The sequence below is a fragment of the Lipotes vexillifer genome, unplaced genomic scaffold (assembly GCF_000442215.2).
Source record: "Lipotes vexillifer unplaced genomic scaffold, Lipotes_vexillifer_v1.1 scaffold732, whole genome shotgun sequence".
NCBI classification, from domain to species: Eukaryota; Metazoa; Chordata; class Mammalia; order Artiodactyla; family Lipotidae; genus Lipotes; species Lipotes vexillifer.
Window position 1 is genome coordinate 296,469 of NW_006792596.1, and position 13,799 is coordinate 310,267.

The 13,799-nt window shown below is 44.3% G+C and overlaps 1 protein-coding gene across 1 annotated transcript in view; it reads right to left on the bottom strand.

Moving 5' to 3' along the window:
• The window catches only part of CRYBG1 (crystallin beta-gamma domain containing 1), a 214,497-nt gene that overhangs the window by 46,862 nt on the left and 153,836 nt on the right, over positions 1-13,799 (bottom strand). The window contains exons 3-6 of the mRNA XM_007465760.1: positions 11,343-12,895; positions 4,094-6,380; positions 844-891; positions 639-757 (exon numbers count right to left, since the gene is read on the bottom strand). Coding sequence (XP_007465822.1) covers positions 639-757; positions 844-891; positions 4,094-6,380; positions 11,343-12,895 — 4,007 coding nt within the window. The remainder of the gene's footprint in view (positions 1-638; positions 758-843; positions 892-4,093; positions 6,381-11,342; positions 12,896-13,799) is intronic.

Below are 13,799 nucleotides of genomic sequence, written 5' to 3' on the forward strand. Positions count from 1 at the left end.
TTTTAAACAAGTTTATAAATAGGTACTAAAGATAAGTATTCATGCCAGGTAAGTGATTTTTTTAAAAAAGTGCTTTTCTTTATTCAATTTCCTGTGTATTTCCTCAAAGCAGTTAAGCTGGTAATATAATTATTTCACTGTTTCTTTACTTAATAAAAACTATCTGCTGTCAAAAAGTTAGAAAATAAAATTTAGATTAGTCCTTCACTGAACTGTCATTAAAAAAAGTTAGCAAAGATGTTTTTTCTTATAGAATTTTAAAAATTCTATCAACATGACTATGACCTATCAACATGAGTAGTGCAATTCTTAACCTCATTGAAAATTCAAAAACCAAAAGTATCTTATGGACTCTGGTGCTCATTAGTCCAAACCAACATTATGTGGGAAAAAGAAACTTATACTGCTGCACTTTTCTGATTTTCCTAACAACAACATGCATCATTCCTATAATCAGAAATAACATTATAAACCATATTTCTTAGACATGAATTTCTTTTAGTATTCACTATGACTAGTATTGTCTGCCCTTTACATTGCTAAGGGCCTAATTTAAAATAAGTACTAATGACCAAAAGGGTTATTAAAAATGTGAAACACACACCCTCCAAGTCAGAAACACAAAGTGTCACTCTTACCATCCTCTAACAACTTTTATGAGTATCACCGGAGAGAGGCTCCAAGAGCTGCAATCCTCAACGTCACTGAACACTTCAATGCACTCCTCTGAGACGTCGGGTTCACCGTATATCACCACCTAAAGAAAGTGAGAGTGGTAGCACGTTTCACTGCACTTTAACAGATCAAAATGAAATCTAGACTAGGAATAGAAAATAATCTTACCTTTCCAGGTCGGGGATTGATTTTATTCTGGACACTTCCTTTAAGTGTCTGTAATCAGATGAACAAAAACACAACAAATAATTAAACTTTATGTAAAGTCCTCTTTTCTCCTTTCATGATCCTTTAAGATCATATTTGCCTCATATTTGTCAATTTGGAAACATGTCTACCTTGAGCTATGCCAAAGTTGTCTTAAAACTCTCTTCGACAGGACTTCACTGGTGGCGCAGTGGTTAAGAATCCGCCTGCCAGTGCAGGGGACGTGGGTTCGAGCCCTGGTCCGGGAAGATCCCACGTGCCGCGGAGCAACTAAGCCCGTGTGCCACAACTACTGAGCCTGCGCTCTAGAGCCCGCGAGCCACAACTACTGAGCCCGAGTGCCACAACTACTGAAGCCTGCGCGCCTAGAGCCCGTGCTCTGCAACAGGAGAAGCCACCGCAATGAGAAGCCTGGGAACCTCAACGAAGAATAGCCTGCGCACAGCAACGAAGACCCAAGGCAGCCAAAAATAAAATTACATAAATAAATAAAAATTTAAAAAACAAAACAAACTCTCTTTGACTCTATTAAAATAAGGGCTTCCCCCCCCCCCCCAACTGTATTTGACATTTCAATTTCTGCTCATTTAAATGCCTAGGATACTTCCACCAATCTGGAAAGTTCAGGGCGCAAGAGTCAGACCTATGTTTTACGTCAGTTCACAGAACAAGAACTCAGCTAAGAGATTATGATTCAAACAATCTCAGTATAATTTCAAATAAACAGAGAAATTCTAATGGACTAATCACATATCTAGAATGAGCTGAATCCATTTTATGTGTGCATATACATATCTGAACCTATAATTACTTTTTTTCATCACATAACTAGTCTAAATAAAGTGTTTATGGTATATTTCACAATGTACATTGCACATGGTTACTTTAATCCCTCCTTTTTGATGAACAAAATATATTTTTATATGGCTCCAAAACTAATCATTTTCAAGACCATCTGACCAGTAAAACCAGAAATGCCTAAGATAATAAAAATAGTAATTACACATGTAAAAATATTATAAAACATGGACTACCTTCCACTGCTGAACAGGATGCCTATTCTAAGGACGGCCTTTGATCTGATCGCTCTTGCACCACACCAGGGTGGAATATGCCTGAAAGACCACAGGAAGGGCCTCAGTAGAGCATTATTACAGATTAAAATGCCATATGCTTATTTATATATGCACATTTCAAGAAGACAAGCTAAAGAAAAAGGCTGATATTTAAATAAAATTCAGGTAAGACATTAACGGGAGAATAGTTATATAGTCAACAAAGCCCAGGGTGTAAAGAAAAACAAAACAAAAAATTTCTTTTTAATCATAAAAAGGCCTAGAGAAAGTATAAAGTACTTTGTTTTTCCTTTTTACTCCATTTGATTGGGGTTTTCAAGGGACTCCGTAGGGAAATTGGATATTCTGTTGTCAGACTCGTCAGAGAGGTAATCTAAGAATGATTAAAAAGACAGAATAACGCTGTAATGAATGGGAAGTGGACCAGTGTCAATTTTGTGCTTCAGAGAAATACTCAAAAATCTTAGGATTTCTAAGTGCTATAGGCTGATTCAGTTTTACCTGTTTACAGCAGTGGTTCTCAAAGTGAAAGCCTGGGGTCCCTGGAGGGTCCCCAATAATTCTGCAGGGAGTCCATTAGGTCAAAACCATTTTCATAATAAGAAGAGGTTATTTGTCTTTTTCACTTTCTTTCTCTCACAGGTGTAGTGCGGAATTTTCCAGAGGGTCCGTGACATGTGATGACATCATTGCTCTGATGGCTACAGGAATGTACATTTGTATGTTCTAATTTTTCTCAGTATTAATTTCTAATATAATAGATGCCAATAGGCATAACCCATATCATCTGTGTGTGTGTGTGTGTGTGTGTGTGTGTGTGTGTGTGTGTGTGTGTGTGTGTGTGGCATCCACTACTGCTTGCTTTGCCCACTTAAGTCGGAGGCAGCATGGAGCAGTGGAAGAAGATGAATTTGAGCAGCAAAGGTCTGGACTCAAAGGTGGCTCCTTCACCTCCCATGGTATGATGGTGGGCAGGTTTCTTTATGTGTGTGTGTGTGTGTGTGTGTGTGTGTGTGTGTGTGTGTGTGTGTGTGTGTATGGCATCCTAAGAGTAAAAAATTTGAAAACTTTTGAGCAGAGGGATCTGAGCCTCTGCTGGAAATCCAACTATACATTTTGAAAGAGCTTCCAGAATTGTATTCCATGATAGGCTTGTAGCAAAAGCTAATACAACAAATTCAAACATGGGGCAGTGCCCTGTACAAATGAGGAAGGGGGCAAGATATTTTCTGCCTGGATAAACTGTGTTAGATGTTGATCTACACTTGCCAGGTAGCCTGGTTCACAGGGTGGGCAACAGGAATACAGAGGCCCACTCCTGTTTCTGGGCTTAGCAGAGCTGAGCTCTAAACCTTATCTGCCTCCCTCTTTCAACTTGAGTATCAAGCTTGGTAACGGAAAGCCACAAATTCACATCAAAAACTGAGTAAAGAAAACAACTTCTAGTAGGCAGATAAAAGAAGATGGATAAATCTTAATTGTTTCTCAAAATGGTATTTTGCCAACCTTTCTACTCTGTTACAGGAAAGTGCCAATGTAGGCCAAATTCTTTACTCCCCAACAGCTTTGCAGGAAAATAATATTTCCCTAATGAAAACTAATTCCAGATAAAGAGAAAATACTTTATCAACCATGTAGGATAGACACTTATTGCTACTAAGGGGAAGAAAGAGTGAATCTCAAAGTACAAGAGAAACGGTTAGGAACAAGATTCCTCGGTGGAGGCTTTTCCAGATAAAGGAAGCTGCTTCATAAATGTTCAAAATTCTAGGTATAGTATTGAGCATTTTTACACAGAACTAGGGAAGAAAAAACACCCTGTCTGTCTCTGAGCTCTCAAGGTACCTTATCTACACCTTTCACAATACAACACATAAATTCACAAGTGCCCTAAAATATTTGTAGCTCATTTTCCTTGCTGGACTACAAATGCCTTGAGAACAGAATCCAGGTACCTTTCCTCTTGGACTCTAAAAACGCTTGTACATAGTAGGTTTTCAAATATGTGATGAATGAATAAAAGACTATCAGACACGAGCATAGCCATTTTTAAACAAATAACATGAATTGTTCATCATCCCCTTCTCCTCTGACTTAAAAATACCCCACATAAATAATACTATGTTGCTACTTACTGTTGTATCTGATAATGACATTCCAGAAAAAGAAATGCTTGGGTCAAACAGGGTGGATTTGAAAAGACCCGGGAAGTCTGTGTCACTGCTTCCATAGCTCGGCAAGTTCGATTTAAGAACACTTTCAATATGATTAGCCTTTTCCATATCACCACTGTTCCTCAGTTTTGAAAATTCAGAAAATGTAGTTTTTGGCACGGGTAGGTTGCTTCGTGAATCCAGATCTTTTCTGTTTTCCTCTTTTTGCAGGTACTTTTCCACGGAGCTCGGACTTTCCAATCCCAAATGAGACGTATCTGACGAGTTGAAATTGAAGACCTTTATGTTGCTGGGTGGCAGACTTGGCTGTTCTTTCTCTGAACCACAGGGTGGGGCACCCTCAGCCACGGGCTGTAACACGGAAGGCCGAGAAAGAGAACTGCTGTGAGCGGTGTCGAAAGATGTGGTCATGGTATTGACTGATGTTACAGAGGGAGAAAAGATTTTGTCTTGTGGTAAAGAAGATAACATGCTTGAGAAAAGTGCACTTTTTTCTAGCCTCGATCTCTTGACTCCACCGTTTGTGACATCCTTGTTCTCCTTGTCATTTACTTCTGGAGCCGCCAGAGGCTCGCCTTTCCCACTAGTGCGAGTTTGCAAGGACTTGAAAAGGACACTCTGTTCAGTGGATGAACGTTTGGGTCTCAGTTTGGATTTGGTGTCAAGATTCTGCATCAGAGGTAAAGCTGGTGACATTTCTGGCTGGCCTTCCTTTTTCTTACCCAAACCAAAGGTAAACACATTGGGATCAAACACCTTTTCTAAATTGTCCTCATGAATAGGAGGCATGGCGAAGTGAGGGGCAGAGGAGTTTGGCATCCTGGCCTTCTTTTTCTTCTGGGGCACACAAACTGCGCTGTCCATCTTTTTTATAATCTCAGTGAATTTTTCCATATCAGAAGAAGAATCGAATACACTATCATCACTACCAGCAGAAATGTTCAAAAGGCTGGCAGGACTGTCCTGGCCATTTACAACATTTTGATTGGGTCTTTGAGGGGTTTCTAAATGATTTCTGTTGCCAGGGTAGTTGGTGGTGCTGGATTCAGTCTTCACGGGTTTTCCGTTGCCCCGAATAGGCAGAGTTTTTTCTGATTCGGGCGGCATGACTTGTGGGCCAGATTTTGCTACGTGCTCCTCTGTGCAGTGAATGTGTTTGGGTGATGTGCTCTTATTGCCCTGTACTTCCTCTTTCTGGGGAGTACGACTTGCAACGGAAACCACTTCAAGTTCATTATTGTGACAGCTTGGCAACTGTGCTTCTCTAACTTCAGAGCTATCTGAGATGATCCCAGAGTGGACATCCTTGGTGTTCTCCACAGGGAGCACGAAGGACCTGACCTGGACAAGGACCTTGGATGGACACTCATTTCCCATAGCTGCCAGGCTGTGCTCTGGGGACAAAGGAGGGCTTCTTTCTCCCCCTCCTCCTCCTGCAAGTCTGGAGGGGGACATCTTCTCATTATTCTGATGAGACACAGGCAGAGTACATCCATTATGGTTTTCTGACACTTTTAGATCAGTGCACAGAAAACTGCTTACAGGAGCTTGAGCACATGTGTCTTTGGGATCATCCACAGGAATGGGGGCAGCCAGTGAAAGAGAAGGCCCATTAGATGACCCAGCTGGGTGCTGTGAGTCAGAAAATCCATCCTGTGGCTTTGGTATGGCTGTTGGAGGTGAATCTTTGGCCTCAAGAACGTCAGGGCTGTCTTGTGCTGTATCAGTCATATTTTCACGTTCAAGTCTTTTGCTGTCAGCCTTTGAGTTGTCCTCTCCTAAGAGCTCGTGGTCCTTAACAGGAATCAGAGCAGTAAGCACTGGTTCAGAAGGGCAGCCAGCATCTGTTTGCCCATCTACCTTATCACCTTGGTTAAGCCAAGAACCAGGAGTCTCCTCTTCAGGAACAGTAACTTTGGCTTCTGCCGAGGTTTCCTTCCCCAGCACACCATTCTGGTGACTATTTGGCATCAACTTCTTTTCGGGCTCCTCCATTTCCTTGGCTTTTTTGGCTAAATTCAGCTGTGCCCTCTCGACAAATGTTTTATTAGAGGCAGGAGTGTTCCTCACACCTCGAAGGTCAGCGTGTCTTGGGCTATTGTTTGCCTGCTTGTTTTCAAATAAGGAGATTTTGGTGGCAGTGTTTCCTTTGTGAACTGGCTGGCTAAATGGATTATGCGCATTTCCCAAACTGCCAAGATTCTTAGGGGTTTTAAGATTTAGTTCCACATGTTTGGGCTTGGCAGGGCTGCAAAAATAAAGCAGCAAGATGAAGTTATTAACCTGGGTTTTAAAGTGAACATACCAATTTATTACAAAACTGTGAAAAGCCAATATCTTTCTGATAGGTAACATTTTTGATGAAACTATTTTTAAACAATTCTAAATATACTATCAATTACCTTTAATGGATGTTTCACTTCCGTATGGGGGATGAAAAACTATATAGCTAAGAAAGGCTAAAGGTGAGAGGGTAACAGGTTTTCTAATAAGTTCATCATGTACCTAGTAGATGAGTACAGTGCTTGGCACTAGAGTTGCGACTGAAGAACATTAGAACCAATTTAAATACTTCCTGCACTCCCATACTATAAATATGTAAATGCTTTCCCCAAAAATCAATTGTGTACTTTTTTATAACTCTTTTTTTACATCATCTCAAAAGCGAGATTATAAAAAATATTTATCTATTACTTACCTCTTTGGATAGTTTATTCCCTTCATCCTTCCCCCATAAAATTTTTCTCTGACTATGCAAGTGTGTTCACTATAGAACATTTAGAAAATATAAAGACAAAAAACCACTCATAATCTTACCACTCAAACACTATCCCTGTCAACATTCTAGTATACTTCCCGTCTTTTTTGTATGCATAGGGAAATATTTTCAATAGAATTGAGATTAGTCTGTTCATAGAGTTTGGTATCTTGCCTTAAAAAAAAAGAGATTTAACATTTTTAACATTTTTCAAGTTACTAAAAGATATGAAAAGTCTTCATAATGGCTGCATAAAAATCCATCATATAGGGCTTCCCTGGTGGCGCAGTGGTTGAGAGTCCGCCTGCCGATGCAGGGGACACAGGTACGTGCCCCGGTCTGGGAGGATCCCACATGCCGCGGAGCGGCTGGGCCCGTGAGCCATGTCCACTGAGCCTGCGCGTCTGGAGCCTGTGCTCCGCAACGGGAGAGGCCACAACAGTGAGAGGCCCGCGTACCGCAAAAAAAAAAAAAAAAAATCCATCATATAGATGTACCACAATTTACTTAACAATTACTCAGTTGTTGGTTTTGCCACCATTCTGGGGGCAAAGAGAGTCTCCCTTCTTTCTCACATTTCTTGGGTGTAATTGCCCCCTAACGGAAATTTTAAGTCTTTGAATGTACACACTGTTTTCTTTCTGAGGAAAAAAATGTCCTCTGGCTCTGGTCCTGGCTCTTATACCAATTATCTGTGTGAACTTGGTCAAGCTACCTTAACTCTCTAAACTCTACCTTCTCTACCTGTAAAAATAAACAAAAAACTAGATAGTTTAGAACGTGTGTGTGTACTGGTTCACACACCTACATGTTATCATTGAAGATATCCTGTTCTCTTCAAGGGCTGCAACAGGGGACAGTAGAAACTGGGGGATGGAACTGTTGGCCAACCACCCTCCTTTCAACCAGAATCACTTTTATATAAGCTTTCCAAGAAGAACAGACTCCAAAGCTAAAAACAAAAATGTCTAAATCATTAGTCTAGTGGTTTATAAAATATAAGAGATAACACCCACTGACATTCACTGATCGTCGAGCACTTTCTATGGTTTGCCTCACGTACAATTTTACACATTCTCTTTTAAGATGAGGAAGTTGGCATCTAGAGAAGGTAAGTACTTTGCCTGAAGTCACACAGCTAGTAAGTGACAGAAGCCAGGTGTTCTGGTTTCAGATGCCATGCTCTCAACAACTCTACTATTCTGCTTCCCCAGATAGGATCAGACTAGATTCGCCTCAATGACCGCCTCTGGTTCTTTCCAGCTTTATGATCCAAGGAGTCAATAAATTATCAAGAGAGCTATAAGATAATCATACCTTAGAGGCCACCTCGATAATGAGAACACAAAGTAGGGAAGCATTAACATCTCACACTGTCTCCTGCATGGACTCACTGGCCTTCAAGAAGGCTGGGCCTGAGGAGCCTTTTGAAGGAACAGGCAGTAGGACCTTGGACGAAGACACTTTATTCTTCTGGAGAAAATGATTAGACTGAGAAGACTTGAGATGTCCTTCCCAAATACAGCATTAAGAATTAGATGTTCATTTTTAAATTTTTTATTTAAATACTGTATTTGATATATTCTCATGAATTTCTCCTCGGCATTGCTTTCCCCAATATCTCCTTAAGATATCTTAGCTCCCTCACAGTGGGCCCTTATCTGAAATTTAAAAGCAAAATTAACTTACAAGCACTTCCTTAAAGATTCAGTTCTAAAACCAGTGAGATGATTAGAAATAAGAGAACTTACAAATGCTATCAGTTAATGAGGGATGTTCACAGAGCAGGGAATATATGTTTAAAAAATTCTCACTAATCAGCTCAAGGAACAGTCAAATATCAAAGTAGATCTTATGATGTAAATGGAAAATGCTCCAGGTTAGCCAATAAGCTACGTTAAGGACAGGACACACACATCTGCACGTTAAAGATTTACACCAAGATCAAAATACATTTTACAACCAAACTTTCTGTGCTATTAACTTCTGCTACAGAGAGTCACTACAATTAACCTGGTTCAAACTGATTAAAAGGAAGACTCCTATAATTCACGCTGTAATGCCTTCATTAAGATGTGAGATGGGAAAATATCCTGGAGTCTAAGAAGCCATGGCTATAATATGAGAAGAAAATTCTCCTTATTCTAAACATACCATTTTAAGAATCTCAACATTCAATACTTGGTAGAACTGAAGACATAATTTCTCTAACAGCATCAAGAAACATGCTGCTTCACAGTGATTATTTTTCGGGGAATATAAAATGGTTTTAACTATAAAATTTTAGATTCAAGTTGCTTTTAGAAATAATCCGCGTAACATCTCCAGTTGAAAACAATGAGGAAAAACTAAAGGGTCTGAAAAAGAATCCATCAGTCAAACATAAATGGGTCAAAGGATGAGAAACAATTATTAATTCTCCATTCCAATAGTTTGCCGATTCACCAAGTGCAAGGCCGTGTGCAAAACAGAATTAAACTGAGCCTCTGGCAAAGGAAAATTTTAGGTAGGAAATAATCACTCCTTAGAAAAAGACATTTGGCTTAGTTCTGTCACAGGAAACAGCACATGACGAAGAGTTTCATTGCAAGATTGCTTGGTTTGTTTACCCTATCCCTTAACGGTGCAACATTTCTGGTTTTTCCACTGGTGTATTCTGACTGGAAGACAGGGGAAGCACCCTTAATCAGGTACACAGCATAGTTTCTCTAAGGCTCACACTTAGGAGGTTTGAATGTTCAGTCACACTGGCCTTCTACAAATAATGGGCATCATTCACTCAGGTTATTTCTCCGATGCTGCCGTTACAGAATCAATTGCTGGCTCTATCTATTCTGTTACAGAATAAATTGCTGACTCTATCAAAGTTCTCCAGGTTGGCAGCCGGTGAGGTAGCTCAAGTTATTCATTAAGCAGTGTTTCCCAAGAGGGCTACCTACTCTTAAGCTTACTTATCCAAATTCAAATAGAATGAATCCATTCAGTTTAAGAATGATAATGCTGTGGACTTCCCTGGTGGCGCAGTGGTTGAGAATCTGCCTGCCAATGCAGGGGACAGGGGTTCGAGCCCTGGTCTGGGAAGATCCCACATGCCGCAGAGCAACTGGGCCAATGCGCCACAACTGCTGAGCCCACGTGCACAGCTACTGAAGCCCGCGTGCCTGGAGCCCGTGCTTTGCAACGGGTGAGGCCACTGCAGTGGGAGACCCCCACTCTCCACAACTGGAGAGAGCCCACACACAGCAACGAACACCCAATGCAGCCAGAAATAAATTTATATATATATAAAAAGAATGGTAAAACTGTGAAAATCTCAGCTCTTTTAATAAATGTGTGAATGCTGGAAAAAGTTTAGGTACTCACTTTTCACATGTGCTGAGAGATGGAGGAGGATGAGTGTGGGAAGGGGGATGGTCTTAAGAGTTTTCCAGGGTGCCCTCCCCGTCCTGTCTACCTATACAGATCACACTCACCATCAAGGCACAATCCCATTTCCTCCAAAACACCAACAGTGATTTCTTCCTCCTGTGCACATCCCCAGCCTTGGGGATGGTAACATCCATTTGGCAGTTTAATCAGATTATCACCTCTTACAGTTATTTGATTTGTCAGCATCTTGGGTGCCAGAATGTGCCATAAACTTTTCAAAGGCAATATATACTGAATCACAGTTGTGGCTTTTCTTCCCATTGTTCCTAGCACACTACCATGCACAGAAGGTACTCAATAAATATTTGAGAAATCAATAAACTTAACAGCAAGTGGTCAAAGCCTGCTGTTGAGCTTGATCCTTCTAACGTGTCCTTTCATTTATCAAATAGTCTTCCAGTAAAAACACTGATCTTTCTTCATTTCAATAGTTGAAAATTACTTTTCGACCTGGTGGCAAAAATATCACAAAACTACCTAACATTGTAAAGGGGAACCAAGATACTCGTATTAGAGATTTTTTTGTAAAGCTTTAGGCCAATAATGCACCAAGTTCCATAAAAGGTTCTGTGAATTCTATTAAACTCAGACACGTCAAAGCTACTGGGTATACTGTACACACTAGTGTTTGCTCCGTTTTCAAATTCATTTGTGTTTCAAGAATGACCCACCCAGGAATGCTGGCGCATATTCTGAATAAAGAATAGAATTAGTTCGTCAAGCCATGCAGTCTTCTATTATTTATGTAAACACTGAACCTCCAGAGATATCTCACTTTCACATTCATTGAACTTAAAAGGCTTATATTAACAGGAATTAACATCCAACTAAGGTCCCGAACGGGTCATCTTCTTAAACCTTAACTGTGCTAACTAGCCCTTCACTACCTTAATTTCACCACCGAGGAGAAAACCCAGTGCACACAGTTCTTCCACAAATGCAAAGAACCTGCGCCCCTCAGAGCGGCCGCCCAGCCCGTGTGCGGCCACCGCGGCTCGCCAGCCCAACCCCGCAGTTACTTACATGGTCACTGAAGTGGTCACTGTCCACTTGCCCACACCGAAATGGGTCCTGGGCTTCAAGCCGTCGGCGTCAGAAGCTCCGACCGATCTGCCCAGCTCTTTGCTTCGACTTCCCTCTCCCCGGCCGTCGAAGAGGTTGGGGAGCGGCCCCCTCTTGGTCTCGGGCTTGATCTCGGACGGCAGCGAGCTGCTCTTGACCATAAGCTTGCGGTGGATGACCTGGGCCGCTTCCTCCCCGCTCTCCTTGGCGGCCGGGCCGGGGCCGGACGCCCTCCTGGGAAGGGAGTCCTTGGCCGGAGCCCGCGGGCCGCCGGCGGGTGAGGTGGGCACGGCCTCCGGAACGTGGCTCCGGCCCCTCCTCTTGGTGGGGGACGAGGCGGGCGGCGGCTGCTTGCTCCGCTCCGACTCCCCTAGCGGCTGCCCCTTGGGGTTGGGGCTGGGCTTGGACTCTAGTCCGGAAACAGAGGCAACGCCCCCGTCGGGGGCAGCCCGGGGAGATTTCACTTTCTTTTCAGCAGAGCCGTTCTCGGCGGCCGCGTTTGGCGCCACCTCATTGTCGAAGACCGCGTCATTCCGGGGCTCGCAGTCAGGCAGCGGCGGGTCAGCACCGGGGGAATCGGTGGATTTCTGCGACCTCCTCCGCCTCCCCGACCTTCGGCCGCTCGACCTCTTCTCCATATCTTCGCAATCGCCGCAATCTTCAGCCCCGGGACTGATCACAACCGGCTCGTCCACCCGCGCCACCTCAGTCTTACTCAAGTAGATGTCCAGAGTCAACACTTTGGCGCGGTGGGCGCGCTCGCGGGATCGACAGTCTTGCCCCGGGGGGTCGGCTTTGCTGTTTCCCGGCGCCGAAGCCGCCTGGTTCTCTGCGCCCTCAGCGGGACGGTGGCCCGCAGGAGCCGATGCGTCCTCGGGGGGCTGGCTCAGCGCGTCTTGGTGCTCCGGAGAGCCTCCTTGGGCACACACGCGGGCGGCCCCGTCGGCCGGCTGCTCCCCGGCGGGCGAGCCCGGCACGCCCCTCGCTCCCCGAGCTGGCTCCTGCTCGCGGCCAGCGCCGGGCGAAGCGTTCTCCTGCCCGGAGGAATTCCCTAGTGAGGAATGCAGCTGCTTGGCAGCGGTGGTGGCATCTGGGAAAGTCTCTCCCTCTGCCTCCAGAGGTTCTAATTGGGGTGAGTCACTTTCATGGCCCTGCTGCACAGCCGCCTCCGCTGCACGGCTGCCCGAGCCAGGTGACCGCTCGGCGTCCGGGGGGGCCGCCTGGACGCAGCCCTCGGGGCGCTGGCCCTCCGGCTCCTGGCACTTCTCCTGGGGGGAGCCCTCCTCGCACGTGTCTGTCTGCTTTCGTTGGCTGCCCTGAAGTTGACTCTTCTCAGTCTCTGTTTCGGGGAGTTTGGAAGAGGTTACTTCTTTGGGAGAGACTGATTTGGCATTTGAGCTGGTGGGACTCTCTAACCCGTTTCTGGTGTTCCTTCTCCTTCCTGCCGTGAACAGAGTGCCGAGTTTTCCCAAAACTGGTTTCCTTTTGTTCTCTTCTGGTGGTTGTGCGCTGGACTGAAAAATAAAAGGGGATGGGAAAGAGAGAACCTGAGAATCCGGATTTTTCCTTTAGTAGTTAAGTATATTATGGAACTACAAGCCAAAATGATAATAGGCCAGAGTTTCTAACTGAAAACGAGATTTGTGTTTGGGAATTCATTCCGACAAAATAAACTCTTATTTTATCTTTTGAATTTTTCTCAAACACCATCTATGCTTGGCGCTACTGAAGAGTAACATTAACTATAGAAAGAAAATTATTAAAGAAAATTCGGAAGGTCCAAATAATCACTCAAGCAAAATAAACAACTCCTAGGTCTTTCTACGTTTTGCTTTTTACCTCCTTCCTCCGTAAAGATGCAATTGCAAAACAGCCATGCGTGACTACAGGGCAGCAGTAAACATACTAAAGGCGGAATTTTTTCTGAAACGCCGCCTTTTCTTTTTGTAGGCGGAGAGGAGTACGAGGAAGAACAGCCTTCTCCAGAACTGAAGGAAACCACTTGGGTTCAACGTGACTGCAAACGAAAAACCTTGAGAAAACGAGAATTCGAGCCCCTGGGCATGCCCTTGACCAAGCCCGAGGTTCTCGGCGCGCCAGGCAGCGCGCGTCCAATGGGGAGAAGCACGTGGGCATCAAACGCCCGCTAGTCCTCATGGAACACAGCTGACCCCTGCCGAGCCCACCCGAGAGGGTCTTCTCCGCGGGTAGTTCCGGGGAGTGTCAATAGGGCGAGCACGTGCGGGAGGGAGGGCGAAGGTGCTGGGCGACCGCCTTCGCAGGTCCCCACCCCCCGACCGCACCCCGATCTGGCCGGGTCTGACGGAAGGGCGCGGGGCTCTCCCACGCGCACCTCGGCCGGGGTTCTGCCCCTCCCCACCCCGCTGGGCCCCGGGTGCGCACCGGGGCGGGGGGGGG